Raw genomic sequence first — 27,745 nt, forward strand, 5'->3', positions numbered from 1 at the left:
CCGGTCCTTTCAATGTTATCCTCCATGGCAGCCTCTGCTCAGCTGGCCGGCCTGTCTCTTCCGTTGGGTCAGCACTTCGTTAGCCAATCTTTGGCTGATGACACCTTTATGATTTTGCAGGCGGACAGGGACAACATTCGCAGGGCATTAGATGTTTGGACACTCTTTGGTCAGGCCTCTGGGCTTCGCATCAATGCCCTCAAGTCAGCCATTCTCAGTTGCACGGAGCCTGATCTACAGTCCTTAGGCTGGCAAGGCCAGGTGGTTTCCCGTGGATCCATTGTCAGGCATCTTGGATACCCATTGGGGGTGGATGTACGGCCAAAAGACCTGCTGGAGTGGATTTCACAAAAGCTGGCGGCGAAGTTTATGTATTGGAAGTCGCAAGCGTGGCCATTCCATGTCCGCCTCAAAGTGGCCCAGACAATCATGCTTCCAATGCTAACGTATTTCCTGCCTTTGTTACCATGGACGCCTACTACTTTGAAGGCCCTCACTCATCCCATCCGTTTCATGCTGTGGAAGAAGGATTCACTGCAGGCCGGCATTTCCTGGATTTCGTGGTCACACGCATGTACCCCTAAGCGCATGGGTGGAGGAGCTATTTTGGATGCACACACTCATATGTTAGCTCTCCGTTGGTCCCTTTTTCGTGCCATATGTGTGGACCATCACCCATGGACCATCATAGCCCGTTATTTTCTTGAGGACGGCGGGCTCCGCCATGGCAACACACGGCTTCAGGCCTCCTGGTGGCATGTCCTTAATGCTGACTCTCGTATTTCCAGTCCCTCTTCCTCTTTGTTACTGCACTTGGTCGGCTCTTGGAAAGTGGTGCTCCAAAAGGCCCGTTGGCACCCAGTAGGGGACCGCTTGCAGACTAACTCCTTTCAGCAGGAATTGTTGGCGGTATCGAGACTCCTTTCCTGGGAAGATAAACATCAACTCAGACCAAGATTCAATCGCATGGCCCGTTTAGGTATGACGTCGGTTGCAGATGCTACCCTTGCCACTCGCAATGTCCTCGTATCATTTCGGACTGCTCGGCGACTCTTCAAGATCCCGCGTGGATACCGTGATTTATGGGAGTAGCTTTCGTCGGAACTTCAGGGTCGGCAACCCTTTCCTGCCTTGACTGTGGATCGCCCTTGGCAGGACTGGGACCTTGCAGGCCGCCTCAATCTGGAAAAGGCCTCTACTAATCAGGTGTATCATCTTCTTGTTCAAGATCACCAATGGCTGGGAGAGAAAGCTAATATTGTTTGGGGACTGCGGAAATCGCTGTCATGGTGGCAGAAAACGGTGATGGAAGGCTGGCTCAATAAGACCCCTTTCAAATGCAAGGTTTTTCTTTGGCAGGTGATGATTGGTGGTCTTCCTCTGGCCTCGGCCCTTGCCAAGCGTCGCATCTCGAATGGCAATTGTTTCTTCTGTATCACACCGGCGGAATCGGCCAGACATCGTTTTCTCTCTTGCCCGCTCGCCAAGAATATCTGGTCGCTCTTGTCGCACATTTGGCGCGCGGTGGTGGGGTCCTCGCTAACTCCTTTCGACTGGGTTTTTGTGCGCCCGAAGTATCCCGCACCGCCACAGTTGCATGAGAAGCTCTTATTTCACTTTTTCAGATATTGGGGATGCTGGCACATTTGGACCACGCGCAATGCTTTTCTCTTTGATTCGGCCTCTAATGTACCCCGACATATTGCCAGGCTTAAAGGCCTCTTGCATTGGCAGCTAGATATCATCCGACACTCCGACTTGCTCCCTCGGGAGGATTTGCATCCGTGGCATATGGCAATTGCCTCTGGGTCGTTGCCATGATTGGTGTAATCTTTTCAGTGCATCACTACAGGGGCTTCCCCACACGTTGGCCTAGGGCCCTCGTGTATCTTGTAATCAGAGAGAGAGAGAGAGAGAGAGAGAGAGAGAGAGAGAGAGAGAGAGAGAGAGAGAGAACTTTTTCACCTGATGGCTTAGTGTCATCAACTATCTTGTAATCAAGTAATCTTGTATTTTTCGTAATTAATACAATTATCTTTTACGAAAAAAAAAAAAGATAGTTATGCATAAATCAATTATCATAATGAAAGAAAGTGAAACAAATTTAAAAAGGCAATGTATACCTCAATGATAGCTTGTCGAATGTGGTGGTAGATGAATGTGCTCGTTGTTTTCCTCCCCCTCTTGCCGGTATCTATGGCCTGCAAAAAGTAAATGCCGAGTGGACATGAGAGGAGTATGTCGATGATGCCCCATTTCTTACAATCCCTCCATCAGTCAGTGAGAATGGAGCAATCGTATTTTATCCATGCGGCCCGAATAGGATCAAGGACTCTATCAATCCTCTCCTCTTCATCAATCTTTTTCCTCCTCATGTCGTCGTATGTAACACCGGTCCATCCTTCATATGGACCCACATTGGCAATGGCTTTTACCATCTTCTTCCATTGCTCTTGCTTTAGGACATTGAATGCAAGATTGCACTCAATCACTGTGCGTGCAATTTCAATGTCTGCAAGTCGTTGCCTTTCTCTAAGAAAGGCAACCGATCCACGCACATGACTGGGAGCTTGAGAGAGAGAGGATTGTCTCTCCGTCACCGCATGAGCCTCCACCCTTTGTCTTTTACCAGAGCCGGATGCGAATGTGGAGCCTCTACCACTAATGGTAGAGGCCTCTCTTGCATCGGTTGAAGATACGCCCACATTTGATGCTTCCTCGTTAGTAGGCATAGGAGTTGGTGCTGATAAGCCACTTCTTTCTCCTCTTGTGGATCCGCCTCTCATCTTGGCGAGAATCTCCTCCGCAATGTTTTGAGAGATCTCCTTGCATGGAGCAACTCGCCCCCTCGTCTTGGAAAGATGTTGGAGAAGCCGAGTTGAACTACTTGTATAGTGCTTCCCACAATACTTGCATGTCCAATGGTGGGAGTTGGACTTCTTTGTATCCCTCTCCACATGGATTGCGCAAAAATTGAAGACCTCGTGCTTCTCACGAGTCATGGTGCCGATGATGGATAAAGAGGCCCAAGAGAGAAAGAGAGAGAGAGAGAGAGAAGTTGAAAGGGAGGGAGACTCGAGAGGCCCGAGAGTTGGGGTAAAGTTGAAAGAGCAAGAGTGAGAGAGAGGGGATGGGAGATGAGAATGGCACATGCTTTGATAGGGTGCCGGATAGAGGGGATGGGAGATGAGATTTGAGAATGGAAAATGTTTCGATAGGATACGGGAAAGAGGGGATGGGAGATGAGATTCGAGAATGACAAATCACAAGTCCATTCAAGATCCAAGAGAGAAAGATGAGAATGGTAAGTGCTTGCTGAATTGATGTGGAAGCATGGAGGAGAGGAGCATCTTTTGTAGATGAGAGAAGGGTCAAAGTTTAAACTTAAAACAATCAAAGAGAGGACCGGGGTCAAAGGTCAAAGAGAGGGCTGCAAGCTGGAAGGAATCCAAAGAGGGTTGTTGAGGTGGGGGGGGGGGGGGAGAGTGGGGGGGGCGGGGGTTGCATGGCTGGAAAAGGGAGTGGGATGAGGTATCCAAGGCTTCCCACCCCTCCCAAAAGTGCCATGCAGGCAAGCAAAATGCGCAAGAATAAAGGTGGGGCCGCAGGGAACGCGATATGTAGGACGCACACGCAAGGTGGCCAAAAAGAGCCAGTTTTAACATACGGATACGTACGGTACGATACTGTATTGATCGTACGGTACGAACAGTACCGTATGTCGTACGGAGACAACAATGTACCCATCCACTCAAGAATGTCGATGATAAGGGAATGGTGAGGAAATAATGGTGGTGTGGTGTTCAAACCACTAGTGGAAACAACTTAGGATCCATCTAGTGGTGCTCTACACAATGAGTATGCTACAAGCTGTGAAATGCTCATGCAGCAGATGCCACTTGGACAATGTCCCTCGTGGGAAAATTGTTCACTTGCCCAAGCATCCTAGTACAAAGATGATGAAATCATGCAATGCAAGGGGTGAAGATACAATAGGGGCAGAGGGAGGGAAGGCTAATATCGAAGACAAGGGCCAAAACCTATAGAATACCAAGAAGGATAGGAACATAGTTTTTGTCAGACGCGTCTGATTGTCCAATTAGACATATGAAAAACGTATGAAAACAGGAGTATGAAATCCTGATTCATACTTGATATACTTTTTAGGGAAAAAATAGATTGGAAAAAGAAATATCACAATTTTGCAAAAAAGGTTGTTGCCTAGCAAAAAACATTAAAAACACTTGTCTTCTCCTTGCCCCAAAGCATAGAAAACTTGCTTGTGGATTGTGCAACAGGTTGACTCAGCCTTCAGCCTCAATATTGACTGCCCTAGAGTTGAATGCTTTTTCTTGGTGTTTTATCCCTCTATCATCTTTTACATGTGCTGTTTTTGCCTGTATAAAATTTCAGACTGCACCTCTCTCTCTTTTTTTTCGTGAAAACTCTCTCTCTCTCTCTCTCTTTTTTCTTTTTTTTTCGTAAAAGGTAATTGTATTAATTACGAAAAAAATACAAGATTACTTGATTACAAGATACATCTCTCTCTCTCTCTCTCTCTCTCTCTCTCTCTCTCTCTCTCTCTCTCTCATACACATGATTGTAACTCATGGTCTCATAGGTCATTTTGGCCTTTTGTTCTCTCTCTTGTCTTGACTCTCAACTCTGAGTAGCTAATTACTGTTGCAAATTTCTTGGACTGAAGTCTGAAGAGATTAACAGCCATTTAACACAAATTTTCGAGAAACACTCCTTTTTCCTTTAGTATTAGCTCAAGGATCTCTGAAATCTCTGATTAGAAATCTAAAAATTTCAGAAATTTTTGCCATTAACAGCCATTAAACTCTCTCCTCTTTTCCCCTTAGTATTGGCTTAAAAATTTCTGAAATTCCCGATTTCACAGCTGAAATTGACATTTCAGCAAACTAAATTAGTTGTAATGTCTTCATCTGAGGAGGCCTCATCCCCATTCTTCTACTTCAGGTAGACACAAATAGGAAGAAAGAAAAAAAGTGACATGGGAATTTATAACATCTGTGAAGCAATGGAAGGGGGCAATTTATATGCAAGTGCAAGTGGTGTTAGAAAACTTGGGATTCTAGTTTTCATTCACCTTATTAGCTTGCTTACTCAATTTACTATAAAATACTAGATTTAGATACATTTTTACAGTTTTTTAAAATTAAAATTAGGGCAACGTATGATCCCCAAGGTGTGAATCATACTCCAATCATACTTTCATACCCATCTATGCATGATGTATGATTGTTGTATGAAAAAACTATGGGTAGGAAAACCCTCTCAACGTGGAAATGGTGATGCCGAAGGAGAAAAAGGAGCCAAATGTCAATCTTCATGTGGCGCCAAGAACCATGATGAGAAGAAGCATCCTGACTGGAAGAGCAAGGTAAAAGTCACCGCCATGATAGCATCAAGAGAGATGCTATACGATCCGCCTCGGGAGGGGAAGCCTCCATGTTGGTAGAAGAGCCAAACTCCTAGGAAGATGAAACCATGAAGGGAACGGTGTGCATCCCATGTCTCCAACAGCCTAGGTAGGACTAGACAAACTTGTATGTTAGCCTTACGCTGAAAACAAAGTTTGCAAAAGAGAGTAAGATCTAAAATCACAAACATCAGTAGTGAGATGCTCTAAAAAGAAAAACAAAATTTACATGAAAAATGAATTGAATGAATAAGTGCAATAATGCAAATGTGTATGTATGTGTAAATGCAATGGAAGACTTAAAAATCAAAAGGCTAAGTGTGTGGCCACCATTGCATACGATGATGTGAGGAAGAAGGCCTAGCTCAATTTTAGTGTATGATCCCCATTCTTCACATGAATCTCACAATCACCTTGTGGCAACCATAGCCAAACTGCACCTACCCACATTGGAGCTTCTAGATCTCTCTCTACAGGCCATATATTCCAGTGATTCCTTCTAGAGATATCTTCCTCTGCTCAAGGCGCTTCCTCCTGGTACTTCAAACATAGACATTGGTAGTCTATAGCTCCAGCATTGCAGAAATTGGAACTCATTGCTCTATTTGTGCCTGGGTCTTGACGTACGACTGGATCCACGCCTGCGTGTTGCAATTCACCCTGTGCCTCTAGGGCATTTAAAGCCCATCACATGAGCTTTCCTGACAAGTTTTGAGCCCAAATGCTCTACTGTAGCTGCTGTAATCTGAGAAAAACCAGTCAGCCAGAAACCCTAACTCTCAGTTCTCCATAGCCATTTGGGTTGAAGCTCATAAAACACTACATTTTCTCACTCTTGCCACTTGAACCAAGTTCTTACCACTCAGATCTGGAGTTTCCAACAAAGTCAAACCTCAGGAAGAAGATTTGGAGCAACCCACTTGAATTCAAGCAGTCCACCTGAAGATCAAGAAGACCACCTGAAATCAAGTAACATCAAGCTTGAAATCAAGCTAGTATCTCTTGATACTATTTTGCTTGTGTCTCTTAACACATTGAAGTATAACTTTCTTTGCTGGATATTCCCAAATATTTTTAGATGATTTCCACCATGGGAACAACCAAAATCAAGTCTTTTATAAGGATGCTTCTCATGAAGAGTGACATAATCATTGTTGCTCACTTCAACTACATGTAAGCCTTGTTTGACCCACATGTAGAAAGACATGGAGCTGTCTACATAAAAGAGCAATTAATGATTTCATTTGAAGTTTTTGAAGACATTCCAGCTACCTTGGTCATCATACAAAACTCAAAGTTGGTGGTACCTTTGCTTGAGGGGGACAAGAATAGCAAAGTCAAAGTCAAAGAAACTGCAAGCAAAGTAAAGAGTGGCAAAGCAAACAAAATGAAGGACAAGATGTTGTATGATCTCATAAAAAAATACAATGTAATGTCAAGCCATGAGTCAAAGCCATATGAAATCCCAAAATCTATGTATCCCAAGATTTATGAAATAGTTCAACAAGTCGTGTCAAGTCACAGCAATGTACCCATCTCAAACTCATTGAAAAAGAAGACCAAAAGGACCTCACAAAGAATACAAGAGTATAAAGAACAAGTCAAATATGAAAAGCATGAAGACTGAGAAGGAGTCCAAGAAGATCAAAGGCACCAAGAAGATCGAGAAAAGCAAAGGATGCCAAAGAAGCATGAAGAAGATAAAGAAATTTCCATTGCTGACAAAAAAGAAATTTTCCCATAGTGGATCTCTATTTCCCATAGTGGATCTTGTTTTCCCATAGTGGATCTTTATTTCCCATAGTGGATCTTGTTTCCCATAGTGTATGTAAAAGCCCTTACCAAAGATGTAAAGTTTCAAGCCTTAACTTGACTAGGCTGCCAAAGAGCTAGTCTCCCAGGCCATGTCATCATGTAGAAGGGGCAAAAGCCAACAAGGGTAGAGACTCATCATTTGAGGGGGGGTGTTGAGAATAGCAAATGATGCTTGTCCATAGAGGCTAGATGTATGCCCTGAAGAGGCTAGAAGATAGACAAATAATGTATGCTCTAGGAAGAGATGTTCAGAATTTCATATGCACAATGAGCAGAGTGGCACTATCCAAAAAGCTATTAAGGCATGTACTTGGTTGACACTCATTACAAGGTAATGGAACTATCAGTTTGAGTCACTGTTAATGTCATTATCCATCTTACACAAGAATGTGTTTATGAGTCCAAGCTAATCTATCTTGGAACCTAATTCACTTGTGTAACAGTTAGTCTATCTAAGTCTATGTCATCATGAGTTGTATATTCATCTTCCATCCTCCATAGCTCTTGCCATGCTCTAGTTTTATCCATGAATGTGTTCTTGGCCAAGGCAATAGGATTGGAATGTGTTCTTGGCCAAGGCAATAGGATTGGTGGATCAAAATGTGTGCATGGGATGACTAGGCATGGGCATAGTCACCACATGAGGACCCCATGGTGGAGGGATAGGGACATGTGGAGCAAAGGATGGAAATCCCTATGTAGGAGTGATCCATAAAAAGTGAGACGATGCACCATAAGTAGAGGAAGGGAATCCCTGCATCGGAGAGGTCATGGGGTGTGTATAGCTGGGGTAGTGAGGGGATGCCCATCACAACCATCCCAGTAGGAAAAGATGTGCCTACATAAGAAAAGGTAGAGGAAACTATGTTAGAGGGTGGCACTGATACCATGTGAAGAAGAGTATGGAAGCACTGCTAGGGTTTACACTGAGAAAATACAGAGTGTATGACCATGACGAAAGCACAATGAAACAAACATAGACACTGAATGCAAAACTCAAACCCTAAACGCAAAACTCAACACAAAAACTCAAACACAAACAAGAGGGTTAGAAAGAACGCAACTCTGAAGTGAATGAATGTTGTAAATGAATGTAAGAATATACAATGTGTCCAAGGGGAGAGCAGTGTGCTAGAGAGTGATGTCCACCGGAGACAGATCCCAAGTGTTGTGACCACTAGTCACAGTGTTAGAGTGAGAGAAACACCAAACGTTGATCACCAAAGTGTGAGGAGACTAAGGCGAGTGTAGAGGATAATGTCTGATGATGTGGACGAAGCAGCAAGACAACAGTAGAATGCCGCAGTAGAACGCCGCAGTAAAACACAGTAGTAAAACGCCGCACTAAAATGCCACAGTAAATGTTGCAATAAAATGCAGTAATAAAACGCAGTAGTAGAACGCCGCAGTAAAATGCTGCTATAGAGCGAGGTGATGCCAGCAGTCATGAAGGCTGGACCGCCACGTGGTGGGAGACTGATGGGTGGCTAAGAACTGCACACAAGGGTGAGAAACCTGCACGGAAGAGATGGGACTGAATGGGGATAGTCTATCTATTTATCGATGAGGATGGACCCTCCCAAATTAGGGTTTCACTAAACTCTCTTGAACCGCTCCCCGTTTTAGGATTTTCATTTAATTAAGCTTGTTTTGGGGTTGTTTAAATGGCTAATCAGCATGGAATGCATTTCCTAGCTTAGCATTTGGTTCCTCACATGATGAATGCAATGATAAAGTATTGTGAAATTATATACCACGGCTTACTATGCCTTTTTTGGATAAAGTACTGATAAAAGGGTGTGCAAAGAAAACAAAGTTGAAGAATTGGATGAAAAGGGATGTAGGAGATTTGTTGCAGAGCATATAGCCAACTATGAGAAGATTTTGACTAGATTGGAAGGAGCTGAATCTTCCTTGGGATAAATAAGGTCTTCATTGCAGGTCATATGTGTGGCCCGTATGGAAGACAGCCATCTCCAATAAAGGTGGATGCTATTGACAAGATGGAAGAGGCTTGCACATTAGTTTCAAAGATGTGGAGATTTTTGGGAGCTTGTGTTTTTTATCTCATATGGATTCCTCACTTTGTACATATTGCAGATGCTCTTTATTAGTTATTGAGGAAAGGGCAAGCATTTCATCGGGACAGAATGCACATGAAGACAATGAGAAAGCTAAAGAGATTGCTACAAACTGCACCTACATTGAGAAAGGCTAATTATGCAGGTGGAAGGCCCATCATTATCATTATTGATACAAGTCCTATAAGGATTGGTTGGGTCCCGTAGTAGCATTGGGAAACTCTAAAGCATTGCTTGTGGTCTTGTGAGGTAGAGCAGGCGGTGTGAAGAAGAGATTACTGGATTCTCCATCACGTGGTGCCCAGCCTGGGCGGGGGGGGGGGGGGGGGGCGCATCTTGCTGGTAGGCAATTAGCCAAGGCTGCCACCTACTGTACCAGGCTGAACGGTATGACATGATTTTCATCATTGAGATAGGTTCCTGTACTGTGGTTGGCTTGGATGCACAACCCATCCACTAGGTACTGGATCCCAGTACGGAGTGCTTCGAGGTGTGGGGGATCATTGGGAGCCTCACAAGGTCACGATGCAAGAGGGCAGCCCTAGGTGGCAGCATAGACCTCCTCCATAGTTTCTTGACTCCATACCCCCCAAACTGCCTTGAGAGGCTTTTACATACAATTGCTTTGTGATTTTGTTTCAGCTCCAGCTAGTATGTTGAGCACATATGCTTTGTTGTAAGCATCTTCTAAGTAATATAATTAGCCATAATATTTTCTAGGGGGGGAGAATCTACGACCGTTATCCTAACCTGATGCCTTTTTCATTTGCAGTTTAGTTATCATTGTTCATCTCAGCTGTCAGTCTTGAGTTGGTTCGGATGCTTTTTGGAGACTGTTAAGGCACTGGGTGTTCAACATCATACAGGGTAACTCCAGATCTTTAGAAGCAAAATGAAAGACATTCTAAAAACTTGGAGCTATAATGCATGCCAACATAACAATAACCCCCTTTGTTCTGTATTTTCTCCTTATCCTCATCCCATTTACAATCAGACTCACATGTTTTTGACCAGTATCCTAAACTGATGCCTTTCTATTTGAGGTTTATTTATCATTGCTTATCTCAGCTGTCATTCTTCAGTTGGCTTTGGTGCTGTTTGAGAGACTGTTAATGAGGTTAGGGTGTTCCACATTATCCATATAGAGTAATTCCAGATATGTAGAGGTAAAATGAAGGACATTCCACAGACTTTGGGACTATAATGTGTTTTGACATATCAACACCCCCACTTGGTTGAAACCCCTTTCTGTCTTCAGAGGGTTCTTATTTTATCTTAGGGTTTGTTTTCTGTTGGGCCCATGTGAAAAATTTTAGTAATTAATAAAACTTCAACAGATTTTTTTTTCCCAAATGAACTTGCATGCTATTACCATTCTTCCACTTAGTTGGAAGTAAGACTCAGTAAAGAAGTTTCAACTCATTGAGGTGTGAATTCCTGTCTGATTCTATGTTCTCTGATTCATAAGCTTCAACTGATAACATGCAACTATGCCAAAAGAAGAGAGATTGCAACCTACAAGGGGTATAATTAATGACAGCTCAGTGACATAACACTAGCTACCATCTATCACCAATCTACAAAATGGAGCGTGATCACTACAGTAAAGAATGACGATGTGAAAAACCATACCTAGCCATGGACGTGATGGCCATGAGCTTCATTTTACTTCTCAAACACTATCATTAAGAAAGCAGTTAAACAAAAATCAGGATGGAAATACCTATCTAACTCTACATTCTCTGCTTCAGAGAGCTTCAGCCCATTAACATGCTCCAATGCCAAAAGAAGTGATATTCCAACCTGCAATTGTTAAATAACGAGTTCAATAAAGTTACATCAGTTCTCATTAACTGGCAATCAAACAACATTCATTTTCAAATACGGACTAACCTAAATGATCTTGAACATGAACATGAACATGATGGCCTTTTACCCAAAATCAAAAACTTCCATCAAAAGCATATGTAAGGCTGGAAGAATTAAGGATGTGATTTCTACAAGACTTTTTTTCCAAGAAAAGAAAGTTATATCAATGACACCTCAGGAATATTTCTACCATAATAGGAAAGTACAAAGAAGACCCAATAAAGAGCAACTAAGTACATCATAAATACAATGGTTGTGTGAACAACCAATTTGGTGGGCTAAAGTGCCAATGAGGAGCTAGCTGAAAGAACATGCGAGAATCCATAACAGCAAAAAGAAAATCTCTCTCCTCCTCATCCTGAAAACCACACTGAAGCCGCTCCCATCTCCCATGAAGAGTATAAATGATCTCTGTCCATATCCTAGAAAGAGTCTATGCAGTGGAAACATCCTAGGAATCTCCAGCATGGTTACATCCTGTAGACCAAATGTACCAAGCAATGATACCAACAATCAACTCCCCTTTGTGTCACTATCCCTGGTTCACTATGCATGCAGAGTAGTCTGGAGTGGGGTCAAATGCTGGCCAACAGTAAGAAAAGAGTGCCTGCCATAACATCCTCACATCTGCATGTTGGACCACTATCTCTGACCCAAGCAGAGTAGTCTGGAGTGGGGTCAAATGCTGGCCAACAGTAAGAAAAGAGTGCCTGCCATAACATCCTCACATCTGCATGTTGGACCACTATCTCTGACCCAAGCTATCGCCCCCCAAGTTCTAACTATAGTGCTCTGCCATGGAAAACCATTGTGAAGGATCTCCACACCTGAGAGCTCTAGGTTCCCTAGACAATGCCTTATGAGTTTCCTCTAGCTCTCCAAGTCTCACACATGCCACTAGGTCTCTGAAATAACCAAGCCATGTACCCATTGCCAAACTCCTATGAGCTATTAGCCAAAAGAATAGAGAAGCCTTTTAGGCCTAAAGCTGTCATCCAACCTCCTCCAAAAGTTTGACAAGAAAGGATCTTGGAATGGGTCTCTCCAAACCCACTCTCGTGGATCCCATTGTGACCTCTAAAGAGGCCTCCTCTAATAAGACCACTGTCTCCATCCATCAATCAAGTGGATGGGTCCGGTCATATATACTATCTCTTCTTACAATGTGCCACAACTCTGATCCTCTTTCTAGAGCAGCCTGTGAACGTGCTTGAACCATTTCATGTCTTTGAAGAAAGCCGTTCTCCACTGTGAAAGTTATCTCGTCTCTTCTATAGTCACAATTACCACAAAAAGTTTATCCCCTTTGGATAAGGGAACTATCCACATAAAACCAACCTTCCTTCCTTAGATAGGATAGTTAAACCCGATCAAGCACTTAACTACAACAATTAATAATTAAGTATAAACTGAAATGCACACATTACCTTAACAATCTTGGAAAATAGACACCTTGTTGGCCCCAAAACTCACGCCCCTTTCGGTATTTCTTTAGCTTCAATTGCCAATGGATCAATTACAAGCCAAAATTCTCTGATATCCTTGACTAATCCAAAATCCCCTTGCTGTACAAATAATCAACAAGCAATTTGGGCCGATTGCCCCTTGATTTTCACCTAGGACTTGCACAAAAGGAACCACCAACTGGCCAAATGCTACCCCAATTCACAATGGATGGCTTGGCATCTGAAATCCTTGTCAATACAACAAATTGTAGGTGTTGATGCCTTATCCTATTGGCACAATTCCCGAGGTGGCTACTAAACCCTAATTTCTACAGAAACTTAGGGTTTACAATAGAAATCCTCTTGATGTCCACCAAATTTGGTAGAGATCTATTGAGAATGGCTGAGAAATGCTAAGAACTTTTGAGAATCGATTGGAGAAGGTGAGAGAATGCCAAAAGAGAGAGAAATTTGTAGTTTTCACGCAAGAAATGGCTGAAATTGACTACTGCCTACTTTGATCAGCCGAGATTGCAATCGCATAGTGCTAGAGAAAGTTACCACCTGTTGTTGCCTGCATTAAATGCTATTGCTTTGAGTCTGTAGGAATCATGAATGTTGTTGCTTGCATCACCAAGGTCTCTTGCAATAGTTGGCAGCCTCTTGGATATCTCCACAACAGCAAAATCAGACTAGTAGCTTCCTCTTTCTCTCCTACAGGCTCCAAACTGATTGAATGGCTGAGATCCAGCCCAAAAAACGTTTTCTCAATTTGCATGGTCATTTTTGCCGAGTGGCAACCTTCTAAACCTATTTATTAGTGTTATCTAGCCATTAAATTAATTTTCAAAATCAAATTAATAATTTTAAAATTAATTTCAATTCTTTTGACCTTGCCCAAAATTAAATGTGCCCATCCATAATTAAATTGGCTAGTCGATTTGCAACCTAGAGTAGTCCTCAACCTCTGTTGACCCTTAGACTAGAGTCATAACATTAGCCACTATTATCTAACCGTGCCATATGTCCCAGACCTTACTGAAAATTTCCAGCTAGCAAAAATATCAGATGATATTGAGAAACAGTCCAGAACTGTTGCTAGAAACCCATTGGATGCATCCATAACTCATGTTTCTCAACTGTTTTGACTTCACAACCATAGTAAAGTATATTCTCAGCATAAACCATAGCTAAAGCTGTCAATGGCATTCACTAACATGCTACTGTCCATGAGACCAGCTTTAAACCATTGAAAACTGAGCATAAACTGATCACTTTTGCTGATCTCAGAACTCATCACAAACTGCTGCAAATGTGATCCCAAACTAATCACAAATTGATTGCAAAAACTGATCCCAAAAGTGACCATAAACAATTCTCAAACTGATCAAAAACTGAGCTAAAACTGATTAGAATCTGATCCCAAAATTGAGGCAAAATCTCATGCCAAACTAATCATGAAGTGATCCCAAACTGATACAAAAGTACAACCTTAGAGCCACGGTAACAACCATACTTATTTGCATACATCTCATAGTAACTAGTAAACTTAGTGACCCCATGGCAGACATACTGTCAACATGGTACCTTGGATACATGTTGAATACATTCGAGATCCACTAAATATGAAAGCTGTCTACAACTAGAGGAGTGGAAGTACCACCTCCCCCTTGAGCATTAGGCAATGCTTCTAACCCCTGCTCTGTTGAACCTGACTGAGCCCGAACTAACATTGGCTCTAACTGAAAAGTATCTAAGTAAAGCAATTGAGGATGGTTTGCCAAGTCATCCTCTTCCATCCATTTTGCATCCATTGGTGAACAGTTTTAAAACTTCACCAAGTATCTTCTGGAAGCTTTACCTCTAACCTTTCATTCCTTATATACCAAGATCTCATTCAACTCCTCAACCTCAGGCTGAATTTCAGCAAATACATCCTTTGGCACATCGCCATGAAAAGGCCTCGACAATGTTAGATTTCACTCATACCTACGCTCACAAAGGAGTGTCGATGATTCACTGTAGGACACTCGGACACTTTTTACCCTCCTTATGAGTGGTTTTTCTCTCCAATTACATTATTTTCTATTTTATATACTTGTGTTACATAGTTTGTTCACTTACCGTGTTTTAATGCACCTAACAACACTAAGGTTTAAGGGTTGTATTTTGTACTTTCATTATAGTCTTGGTAATTGCATTGTGGGACGTGTTGTGTCTTCACTCTCACTCTCCACTGTCAAATGTGTACTCTCAATTGAGCTTCAATCTCCATCCCTCACATTTGGGGGGATCCTTGTTGCTGGTCATATGTCTTTATGCAGATGATCTTCTGCTCACAGGGACACATGCTGATCAAATTTCAGCATTTAAGAAAAATTTGCAGCAAACTTTTAAAATGTCAAATTTGGGGCCTTTACATTACAATTTGGGCATTCAGTTCATTTATAATGCTAGAGGCATTGGATTATCACAGTCCAAATATATTGGTAGACTCCTTGACAAGTTTGGCTTACAAGATTGAAAGTCAATTAGCACACCGATGGAGACTAGACTCAAGCTATCCTTGCACAATAATAGTGATTTGTTTGGCATCCATACATATGCTCCGGTAGTTGGATGTCTCATTCATTTATGCAACATAAGGCTAGATATTCAATTTGTAGTTTCAACCTTGAGCAGATATATGCACATTCAACACATGTCATATTGGCAAGCTGTGAAGTGTGTTTTTCGTTACTTGCAGGGTACTAGGACTCTTGGATTACTTTATGCCAAGGGGGAACCATTGCAAATACATGCTTACAGTGATTCAAATTGGGCTCGTGATTTTAATTCATATCATTTTACAAGTGGAAACTATTTCTTTTTTGACTCATCTTGTATTTCTTGGCTTAGCAAGAAATAATCCATTGTTGCTACATCATCTTGTGAAGTTGAACACAAGGTAGGTTTCACTACCACAATTGAATGTGTATGGCTAATATGTTTGTTGGCTGATCTTGATGTATCTGTCACAGAGCCTACTTTGTTTACTAACTATCAGAGTACCATTACAGTGGCACGGAACCCAGTGTTTTCATGCACGTACGAAACACATAGAGATCAACTATCACTTTGTCAGAGAGAGGCTACATGAAGGAGATATCATCCTTGTCTACTATCCTACCACCAACAATGTGGCAGATATCTTCACCAAAGCTCTTTCTTGCAATAAATTTGAAGCATTTTGCAATGCTTTAAATTTGATCTCCTTTGGTGGATGATCCTTGTATGCTGATCATTTTTTGCTCCAAGGGGGTTTGTTGGGTTTGACTCACACCTACACTCACAAAAGAGTGTCGGTGATCCATCGTAGGACACTGGGGCACTTTTTACTCTCCTTATGAGAGGTTTTTCCCCTAGTTACATTATCTTCTATTTTATGTACTTGTGTTACACAATTCGGTCACCTACCGTGTTTTATATCTTTCGACACACATTAACAACCCTAAGGTTTAAGGATTGTACTTTATACTTTCATTACGCTCTTGGTAATTGCATTGTGAGACATACTGTGTCTTCACTCTCTCACTATCCACTGTCAATTGTGTACTCTCAGCTGAGCTTCGATCTCCATTCCTCACAAACAAACTAACGTGGAAGGCATTGTGTATCCACTAATGTGAAGGTAATTTCAATCGATATGCCACATTGCTGATCTTCTCAAACATTTGAAAGGGCCCATAGTATCTCATACTTAACTTTGGATGCAATCTCTCTCTTCCTTTCATCCTTTTCAGCCTTGCCTTTTTAAAATGCAGCAAAACATAATCACCCTTTGTAAAGTGCAAAGCACATCTATGGTGATTAGTTGCCTTCTTTTGCTTTTCCTATAATCTTTGAAGTGCATATTTTATCTTTGAATAGGTTGCAGCCAAGTTTTCCACATATGGCTAACAGAACCTGATTTATCAACACATCATGGGCTTTTCCTCGTGAAGTCTACATGTTTGGAGAGAATTGAAGATCAGCCAATTGAAAGCTTTTTGATGGTCTCGATGCAAAGGCGATGCCTATGGAAATGGAGCCTCAGCATTGGGTCTGCGCTGAAATTCCTGTGTTTCCTTCGCATGATCAAAAGGGATTGCTTTCATCTTCTTTTCCTTTTCTATTGCTTCAGGAGAACCAGTCATCATTGAAGTTTTTATAATGTATCACTTTCTGTGAGTGAAATAGCAGAAGAGCTGTTGTGATTTTGCAGATGGTGTATGGTAGATGTCTAATGGTTTTTGTCAGTAAGAAAAGGAAACGAAGGGTTTTGGTGGTTACAGGTCTATTATCCTGCAAAGATTGCATACTGTTGTCATAGGCTGAATATGGAATTCGAGTTGTCCCATAGCCTAGGCATTGTGGAGGAGAGCCCTTAGGATTGTCTTCATGGTATAGTTGAAAATATGGCAGCGACTTGAGGGCCACTAGCTTGGGTCACAAATAGAGGCCCAACATGTGGATAAGAGGATTCTCAAGGGAGTTGCTTGTTTCTCAGCACCTGATCAGGATTCCCATATCCAATTAGTCTGAGACACAATTGACTAAGGTGTAGCCATGCCATTGATCTTCAGGATTTCTCTACTGTAGAGACTCTCTAGGATCTGATTAACGACTGTTCATACGCTTTCAGGAAATGGGGGAGACTACAAGGAGACTCTAAGCAGATGAGTAGGAGAAGAGATGCTTATAGGTGGGCATGGGACTTTAGCATCCTCTTCCACCTAGTGACACACATAGTTTGGCATTTCAGCCCAACAAAAAGGTTATTCACTGCACCATTGTATTCATGATGTACTTAGTAACCCCTTACAAGGTGATATGTGTTTTATATTTTCCTCATGATTTCTTTCATGGTGTTATAAATAGAATTTTCTTTTCTTGGGATTAAAAAACCTTTGTATCATTCACCTAATTGTGCACACACACACACACATACTACATTTATAGATCCAGTGTCAAATACAAAAATTCCATACAATCATGTGTTTTCAAGCTAGAAAAGTAAAAGTTAGTACTTACAGCAGCTGAAGAACTTATACCAGCTCCATGTAGCCCATTGAGACCATCAAGAAGTGCGAAGATACCCTGCAATATCAAGCGCTAAATCTATTAGAGCTGGCTAAAATCAACGGCTAATCATGCAGCAGCTGAAGAGCTTATGGCAGCTCCATATAGTCCATTAACACCAGCAAGAAGTGCCAAGACACCCTGCAATATCAATTGCCAAATGTATCAAAGATCCCTAATATAGATGAGTTAACTGTTATGCCCTATAGTCACTTTATTACTTCTGCTTTTTTTGTTTAAATGTTGACAGCTTATACAAATTGTCCAATTATTTTGTTTGTCACTTGAAAATCATAACTAAGTTTTGCATCTCCTAATATTCTTGAATTTAAATGTCATTTAGGTGTGACAATTTATAGCATGCCACTATCAGAAATTGGGGATATTGACACCAACTTATGAGCACCCCAACTGCTGGTTCAATTAACTAGTGATGACAATCTATGGAGTTAAATAAGGACCAGCGAAATTTTCGGCAGCTGACAGGATTGTGCTGAGGGTGTCTTTTTATTGAGATGCCCACACTGACAGTAGCTTGGGTCATGAACAGAGGCCCACCATGTTATGAAAATTTTAAGGGGAACCGGTCCTGTCTTATTTCTGGACAGCAGTTTCCCATTGATTCCTATGCTAGACTTCTCAAGCATAGAATGGACTGAGGAACAATGATGGGAGCTGTTTGCTAGCATTATCACTTGGTTCATTTGGGCAGGGAGATGTAGTCAAGCCATATAACTGCAAGACATGTCACTCAAAGAGTCTTTCTCGGATTTGGACAGATTTTATTCATGTGCTCCTTGGGAGATGGGAAAGAGGACGGGGAGCTTTAAGTGCAATAAGAGGACAGGTGCTTTTCTTTGTATCTGGGACTCTGGCACCTTTTTCCACATAGAGTCACATAGGGTTTATTTTCAGGGAGAAGAAAATTCTATTACCTCGGGGAAAATTTCCCTCTAAGGTAAAAAAAAAAGTACCAAGAAGGTCCTCTAAAGAACAAGTACATGATAAATACAATGTTTGTGTGAACAACAAATCTAGTGAGCTAGAGTGCCAGATCATATGAGGGGCTAGGTGAAAGAAGGTGCCAGAATCCCGTCTGAAAGAAAGCATCTCTCCTCCTCATTGCCTCAGAACAGCCCTGCAACCTCTCACATCCCTTGCAAAGAGTATGGATGATGTCTGTCCAAATCAGAAAGAGTCTTTGCACTGAAAATTTCCTAGAGGTCTATAGCATGGCTACACCTCACCGTCCAATGTACCAAGGAATGATAGAGTCGCATTTGGCATTACAAACTGCTTGATTGGTATTTCACTCGGCAATTGTAATACAATTCTTATTGCACCTGTTTGATGCATCGTTCTCAGGTGATTATTTAATAGATTTCTATTTTCTTGTACATTATCACTATCAGAATATCAGACAGGTCTATCTTCAGGGTGTCATTTACAAGATGTACAAAAAGAAAGTTGGCTCATATAACTCTCAAACATTGACCACTCCAAGAAAATATGCATTCAGATTATCATTTTTCAGAAACTTGAAACAAAGACAGACAGCTCGCATGTGAGAGACAAGTCTATGCACCTGTTTGTATATGCCTGATGTGATCTTTTAGTGCTCCTTGACTAAAAATTTAAAGTAGGATACATCCTAAGACAGAAATTGCTAAAACTGTCACAAAGTGTAAGAACCTGATGAATTGTATGTCCTCTTCCTTTCAAAGCCAGAACAGCACCTTTTGCATAATCACCCCAATGACTACATCCCTTTTGTAGATCGCTGTTGATCCTTCAATACACATCAGGATGTTAGACTCAGAGAGCCATAATCTATATAAAATTTGGCTTACAAAGCTCAAAAATTATGAACTTGTAAGGGCACACAGTACAGCTGTTCTACCACAGCAGCTTACTTGAATCTGAACCTAAATACCCTACTAAATCAGTGTGATTAAAATTCAAGTGCTGGATCCTGGGACTTCACTCTCTTCAGATGTATTGGCAAGATGATGTTCAAAAAGTATTTGCATAAACTATCTTTGACAAGCACAAAGATATATCCTTTGCTAGCTAGGAAAGGTCAGGGATTGAAGCCTTCGATTCATTGTGCACCAGCAAGATTAGGAATTGGATATGCCAGAAACATCTAAGAAGAACCCAATGTATTGGGATTAAGGCTCAAATACATAAGACATAATCCCTCAGCCTAGGTATACATATTTGGCTGAAGGTGAAACTGAATCAGGTAATGAAGGCAATCTACAACTGAAATATGGTAACTTCTCATTATATCTTTGTCGATATTTGAGCATTCTTGTTGACTTAGAATGTCATCTGCAGTTTTAATAACTCTTAGTGTCCTTTTTCAGAATGCAACTAGCAAAAGGAGCACGAGGGCGAGTCCTTTTAGAACACTTGACAATCAACAATAGAATCTGAATAGATGCAGGAATCAACAACGAGAGCCATCTTCTCCCTTTCTTTGAGTCTTATTTCATGAAACACAATTCTTAAATGCATGGAGATCTTAAAATCAGCATTGTCAAAAGATAGGCTTTCTCCTAAATTGTGCATAACATTGTTGTTTTTTTGTTCTGGAAAAGATTGAATCAAGGTTGCATCTCGGCGTGGATGAGAGGGACCTGTCTGATCTGTGCAGTCTGGTTGGATCCGTATGATCTGATCTGTCCGACATGACCCATAAAGGCTCCTGATAGTTTTCTTGACTGTTTCACCCCCTGATGACCATTTTGCAGCCCAGTTTTTGGCTGGCTCTGCTTTAAAACTGCACTCTCCCACTTCATTTTCCATCCTCAACTTTCAAGCTATCTTCCTTCAACTTCAAGGCTCAAGCTTCATCTCTGCCTCCAAGATCTCACCTCAACCTCTCAAGCCTCCTACCTCCATCCTGTCCTCTTCCTCTTCCTCCACCTCTTCCTCTTCCTCTTCCTCTCTTACCACCTCCTATTCCTCTACTCCTACCTCTACCTCTTCCTCTTCTCTCATATGGGCTACCACCTTCTCTTCTTCTACCTCCAAGTCCACCCCCACCTCTTGTACCATAATGCATAAGGCTCTATCTCATGTGTTGAGTTAAAAATGCATTAACTTCTTTAAAAAAGCCCCAAAACATGCATAACTAATGAATTTTAGCAAAGCTTATTAAAAGAAACACAGTCCTAGAGAGTTTCTATGTTCCACATGCAAAGCCTAATTTGGGAGGCACCAAACTTTCTATAAATAGATAGGCTGCCCTCCATTCAAGCCTAATCTTGTTTTTGTAGATTGCAGGTGCTAGATCTTTGCTGTCCACACCTTGTTCATGGAGGAGATCTCAACGGGAGCTGCCCGCCATTGCTGTCCATCAACTTGTGCCTATTGTCCAGTCTTCTCTCACCGCCTCTCTCTTTCATACCATTCTTTCACTGCTGTACAGCAACATGACTGCTGTCTACTACTGTACAAGCGGTTGCCTTCTACCCCCAGCTCCAGAAGTCTGCATTTACTATTGTCAACCCCTATGCATAGAGCAGCCTATGTTTGATGCTGACATCACCTGCTAGCTCAACATTTTGTTGTTTTTGACACCACCAATGCTACCACATCATGACCAAATCTCGAGTGGCTGAATGTACGTAAGAAGAATAGGTATTGTCAACATTGTCGAAAGCTTGGCCATTATGATGAGGAGTGTAGTTCAAAGGCAAGAGGCACACAGCCAAAACCACAAACCGAGACCCCTGCCCCTCAATTGGGCAACCCCCAACAAGGGAGACAAGGTGGTGGCAACCAAAATCAGGGACAGTGACATAGCTAGACCCACACTGCCACTAGTTAGTCCCCCATCACAATCAACTTTGATCTCAATGCGAGAGGGCTTGTCTAACTAATCTACAGAGGCTCACCTTGTCTCTTAGAGACATTTGAGGATGTGAGCTTTGCGAGTTCTCTCCTTGACAAGGTGATTTTAGAGGCCTAATCTTTGCAACCTAGCACTTCTTCTCATGTTTGGATTGTGGATAGTGGAGCCACGCATCACATGACCCCCATTCGACATTTTTTCTTACTCAAGGCTCCACAGCCATGCATGTCCAAGTCGGGAATAACTCCTTGGTCAAGATTCAAGCTCATAGTTATGTGATTTTTTCCACTAACCAAGGTCTGAATCTTGCTTCATTGGACAATATCTACTATGCCCCACTTAGCTTTGGCGTATCTCAAGGAATCATCCACTGTAAAAATGTATGGTGTGTCATTCAAGGCAGTAGTGAATGTCAGCCTACAAAGAGCAACATCGATCAATCTCAAGAGCGCCTTAGCTCTATGTGTGTATAGCTAAGGGAATGGAACATGGTACTATTTCCCTAGCATGACTACGCTTTACTATTTCCCTAGCTAACAACTTTATAGACATCGTCTAGTGGCTAAAGCCTGGAAGGAGTGGCCTTTACCACAGTTGAGGCTTACCACATAACTTGGTAGCCTGGAAGGAGTGGACCTCTACCAACTCTCCTTCTCAGAATGGATTCATAAAACGTAGTACCTGGAGAGTCATGAACATGGCACACTCTATGTTGTTTGCAGCAAAGCTCTCTGAGCACCTTTGGGTCAAGGCTGTTAACACTTCAATGTGCATCCTCAACTAGTACCCTAGTGCGGTGGTCTCCTAGATGACCCCATATCATGTATTCTTTGGCTCTAGGCCTTGTAGTTTCCCACTTTCGGGTGTCGTATATACATGCACACTTCTAATGATAGGAGAGCTCACTCCCTTAGCTGATCTCCTTATTTTTGTAAGATATTCTTCCAAGGCAAAGCCTATCATTTGTTCGACGGACAAACAAGATGATTGTATGAAGAGATGTAGTTTCTGATGAGAAGGACATTATACAACCTTCTATATTAGACTCCAAGCCAAATCCTCAGCATTTACCATTGGAGATAGTGCCTTCTAAGCCAAGTCTATTGCTTGCTCCTGACCTTCCTATATATTATTCAGTCCCCCAAGCCTTTTGTGCAAGACCTGTTACCTTGCTAGTACCAACAAACCATGCAGGATTCAAGGATCCTCCCATCTGATTCCACTCTTGAGGGCCCTAAAAGCTCTACCCGACTGGTAGCTTAGGATTCATTTGCATCTCTATTTACAACAGACTACATAGTACATTCTGAGCTAGAAAGTTGGCAAGAGGCTCTTCAGTACCCCCAATGGTGAGAGGCAATGCAAAAGGAGCTAGAGAGTATTAGCCGAAATACAACTTGGATCTTGGTCAATCATCCAAGTCACAAGAAAGTCATTGAGACCAAGTGGATTTTTAGGACCAAGCTAAAAGTTGATGGGACTTTAGACAAGTATAAGAATCGCCTTGTAGTGCAAGGGTTTCAACAAAAGCAAGGTATTGACTATGACGAGACCTTTGCCTCTACTACACGATTAATATCATTCCATCTAGTGGTTGCATTATCCGCTTACCATCATTGGCCGATCTACCAGATGGATGTCAAAAGTGTCTTTTTGAATGGTTATCTAGAGGAGAAAGTCTATGTGGAGCAACCACCCAATTTTCTTCTCTTGACTGGAAAGACAAGGTCTTTCATTTGCAAAAAGCTCTTTATGGGCTAAAACAAGCACCGCAGTCTTGGTTCTAGAGGATGGATGAGAACCTTGAGTTCCTTAAGACTCAAGGATACCATTCTACCCCTTATGACCCAAACTTATATGTCTATATCACTTCATAGGGATCAGCTACATCCTGCTATACGTAGATTATTTACTTCTCATTAGCTCAAATTCTATTGCCTTAGCAGAAATTAAGGCCCAACTTAGTACTACATTTGAGAAGATCAACCTCGATCAATTGACTTTTTTTTTGGGGATGGAGGTAGTTCATTCTAAGGATAGTATTTTTGTGTCACAACAAAAGTACACTCTTCAGTTGATAGAATAGTGTTGCACAAATCAAACAGAGCCTGTAGCCAGAGCATCTTAATTCCACTTTCCACTTGTCCAAGTTAACTCTCAGTCAACCCTTCAATGAGTATACCTATAGGTCTATTGTAGAAAAGCTTCTTTGGTTGATTCATACTAGGCTAGATTTAGCATACTCAATTAGCTTGCTTAGTTAGTATTTCATTGCACCTAAGATGTCATATTGGACTACTTGTTTACATATTTAAAGATATCTTCGGTGTACCTATTCTTATGGATTGACTTTTGGTCATGGTTTATGCTTACAAGGTTACACGGATATTGACTAGGCAAGAGATCTCGACACCCCGTGTTCCCATGACATCTACTACTTTTCCTCGAGTATGGCTCCCATTTCTTAGTCAAGCCATAAGTAGGAGACGGTGGCAGATTCCATGGCGGAGGCTGAGTATAGGGCTCTTTACGATGGCACCACCAAGGCCATCTATTTGAGGAGCTTCCTAGCGGTGCTTCACTTCCCCTTGTGCTGCTCCAACTGTTATCTACTACGACCACCAGAGTGTGATTGTATTGGCTAGTAATTGTGAGTTGTGTGAACAGAAGAAGAACATGAGCACAAAGAGAAAGGAATAGAGAGATAGCAAGAGAAGGAAGAAAGAAAACTGCACTGATTGAAGATGAATGCTGAATACAACGGTGTGGATTGATTGGCGCAGTTATAAATAGTTGAAAGGTCCCAAATCTGGCCAACCTTCATCTAGGGCCAAAAATATAGCCAACCTATCAATAAATGCCAAGCGATTGCAAAGAAATACTGCACAAATGCTGATGTGGCTCTATGGATGTTGACGTAGCAGCTTGTAGCAGTCGACATGTGGTAGAAAGCAGCAAATGTTGGATTTATTTATCCCTTTGTATGAACAAACATTATTGTGTATAAGAGTGTGTGTTTAGGTGTGAACAGCTTTTACACCACTTAGCATTTAATAAGGGTCAAAGATGTAGGTGGATGTTAAGAAATGACTGAGCAACTAGAGAGACAGTAGGGTTTGCATGGAGAAACACAGAGTGTATACAACAAACCTTGAGAAGAGAAACTCACATGAATGAATGAAATAATAAAGTGAATTTGATAGAAGAATGCCATAGCACAAAGGATGCCCTAGAGTAGGGAGACTGCCGAAGAAGCCTCTTAAGTCTGCAAATGCAGGGATGATGAGGTCTTGCACAGAGTAGGGAGATTGCAGGCAAAGAGGAGCCTCTGAATCTGCAACACAAGGATGATGATTGGTGATGCCTAGAGTAGAGACATTGTTGTCAAAGGGTGAGAAGCCTTTGAGTCTACAAACCAAGGCCTAAAGACTGATGCCAATTGCGGGAGTAACATCGAAGGTGAAAGAACCAAAAACTGAAAACACAAATGTAGACAATCTCTAATGATGGAAGCACTAGCAGGAAGTGTGACACCAGATGAAGGGGAGTGGCCAAGAACCAAAACGAAAATGTTTGAGCTTGGAAAGTTGATACCATATGATGATGTGGATGCCACGTGAAAAGAGGACCTCTAGGGCAACCATACGCAAGAGAAGATCTGACACCTAAAAGAGAAGATCTAATGCCAGGTAGGTGGATGTTGATGCCAGTAGAGGTGCACACCAAACACAAAGGGGAAAGGGCTCTAGAAGTTGTCGCCTATGTGTGGATGATGATATCAGCAAAGAAGGTAAAGCTTGCCACCATAAACGTAGCTCTATGGAGGAAGGAGAATGGCACCTGGCAACAAGAATAGTCAAAGGAGAGGAGAGAGAGAGAGAGATGTTCTCACAAAAGAAGTGAGGGGGACTATGGAGTGAAGTGATAAAGAATAAATAGGAGGTGTTGTATATATAGACATGAAGACTCTCGAGTCTCGTCCACACCATACTAGAAGGAATACAAAGGCCTAGTCATCACTGCTAAAAATCCAAGGGCCCCAATCGAAGATAGATCCTCTAGATGGTGGATTTTAGTGAAGGTAAAACTATTGGAGCCCTCTCTAAGGCCAAAGAAAAAGGAGATGCCCCCTCCGAGAGCAAAGGAAAAGTATCCCCCTTTGTAGCCCCCTCTAAGAGAGACAGGGACTCCAACTCCTTGATCACGAACTCCGAGGTATCTAATGATGAAGTATCTCCGGTCATGTCGAAGAAGGTACCTGGGGCTCAAAGTTGCAGAAACCGAAGAGAACCCAAAGGTATCTTCTCAAACTTGAGTAGAAGAGGGTGGGATACAAGGAGGCTGGCTAAGGGCTATGGAGGATTGGGTTGTGAGGCTCAAGAATGAGCTTGAGATTGAGAGAGCCACTATTGGATTCATTTTAGGTCTCAATAAAATACCATCACTTGAGCATAGAGCAAAAAGCTAGAATCACCATTAAGGGATTGATCATAGTGAACAGGTCAATATTAGGTAAGAAGAATACTAAGAAAACACAAAAGTGCACTCATCTTAAATTGAGAAGCAAAAGTTCAACTATCTTGCAAGGCATTATGGGGCCGTGATAGCCACTAGATCTAAAAATGGGTGGGAGAAACCTTCACACAGTGTAGTGGTCTCCAGGAGGACTTATCACCTCGTGAGGTTGTAGAGCCTTCGGCTGCTCGTGAGGACTTAGTGCAGTTTATGATCTGATTGATGAGTTCTCACATAGGTGTGTCAAGAGTGTGACTAGGATTTGGCTCCAGTCACCTCTGTGTCCCCTCTTTTGGCACTAATGCTATGTGAGAGTGCACAATGGAATAAGAACACAAACACAAAGAGAAAGGAAGAGAGAGAGATCAGGAGAAGAAAGAAAGTAATCTACATTGACTGAAGATGAATGCTGAATACAACAATGTGGATCAGTCCTTGCAACCAACCCAAGGCATCACTAAGGGCACTGGATCAGGTTGAGAATGATGATGGCAACACCATAGACAAAGGAGGATGGCATAGACAAAGTGTGCTCTTGCAGCCTGCAGAGGAGAATGATCTGCCAAGTGTGGGGGAGCAGCTATAAATAGCTGAAAAGCCCCAAATTCGGTTGACCTGCATTTGGAGCCAAAAATATGGCCAACTTGCTAGTATATCCCAACCGACTACAGTAAATGCAGTTAGACTACACAGAAATACTGCACAAACACTAAGGTGGCTGTATGGATGCTAATGTGGCAGTCTGTAGCAGTCGCCATGTGACAGAGCAGCAAAATGACTCAAAAACCTAAGAAAAGCATGGGAAAAGCACACTAAACCATCAGAGCTCCAATGTCTTCATTAGACTCTGATAGGAGCTCACAACCAGGAGATGACAAACTAACAAACCCAAGTAGGCTAATAGTAACCCCATCATCACCATGTGGACAATGCACATTGGAGTACACTTCCACGTCACTAGAGAGCAAGTTGAGCTAGGCACTATTCACTTGGAGTTTGTGCCATCATGTGACAATTTTGCAGATATTTTAACCAAGGTGGTCAATCAGCCGGTTCTTCAAACCTAATTCAGCCCGTTTGACTGATTCAACCACACTTGACTTGCATTTGCTGCTGCCAGACACTAGTCTCTCACTGATCCAGTCACACTTGAGCTGCATTTGTTGTTGCCAAGCACTTTTGGAGGGTGCTTTGCTATGTTTCTGGATCCGTCAAGTATAACACACTCTTTGACTCATACCCTCTACCCCAATCATTGGGGCATGGGGTGAATATTCATCACTACATAGTATGTTTGTTGCATTGAGCATTGTATTCTAGTCAAATTCATTCATTAAATTATTCACTGTGTTTATTGTCTCTGAGTTATCCTAATCCTAGCTGTGTTCTATTATCAGTTTGTGCTTTGTCACATGATTGTATTTGAGTTTCTATATCAGGGCATTTCTTTACATCAGGAGTAGCCACTCTCATATCAAGTATAATTTTACTAGACTAACCCTTAAATATTCTATTTATTTTTTAATGACTGTATGAAACACTAGATTTTATTCAACATTCTTTTGTGTGGGCTCAGTACTATACTAAACTAAGGCCATGGACTGGACAGATC

The 27,745-nt window shown here is 41.9% G+C and overlaps 1 protein-coding gene across 5 annotated transcripts in view; it reads right to left on the bottom strand.

Moving 5' to 3' along the window:
- The window catches only part of GALAK (galacturonic acid kinase), a 139,323-nt gene that overhangs the window by 65,207 nt on the left and 46,371 nt on the right, over positions 1–27,745 (bottom strand). For 3 of the 5 annotated variants that reach the window (XM_087693853.1, XM_087693850.1, XM_087693849.1), the window contains 3 exons: positions 19,449–19,545; positions 17,709–17,774; positions 11,066–11,145 (listed from right to left, as the gene is read on the bottom strand). In XM_087693853.1, coding sequence (XP_087549979.1) covers positions 11,066–11,145; positions 17,709–17,774; positions 19,449–19,545 — 243 coding nt within the window. The remainder of the gene's footprint in view (positions 1–11,065; positions 11,146–17,708; positions 17,775–19,448; positions 19,546–27,745) is intronic. The other 2 variants (XM_087693854.1, XM_087693852.1) reach the window with 1 other exon arrangement.

Source organism: Lygodium microphyllum, chromosome 15 (genome assembly GCF_053477565.2).
Source record: "Lygodium microphyllum isolate KBCC chromosome 15, Lygodium_microphyllum_v1.1.10, whole genome shotgun sequence".
Lineage (NCBI taxonomy): Eukaryota > Viridiplantae > Streptophyta > Polypodiopsida > Schizaeales > Lygodiaceae > Lygodium > Lygodium microphyllum.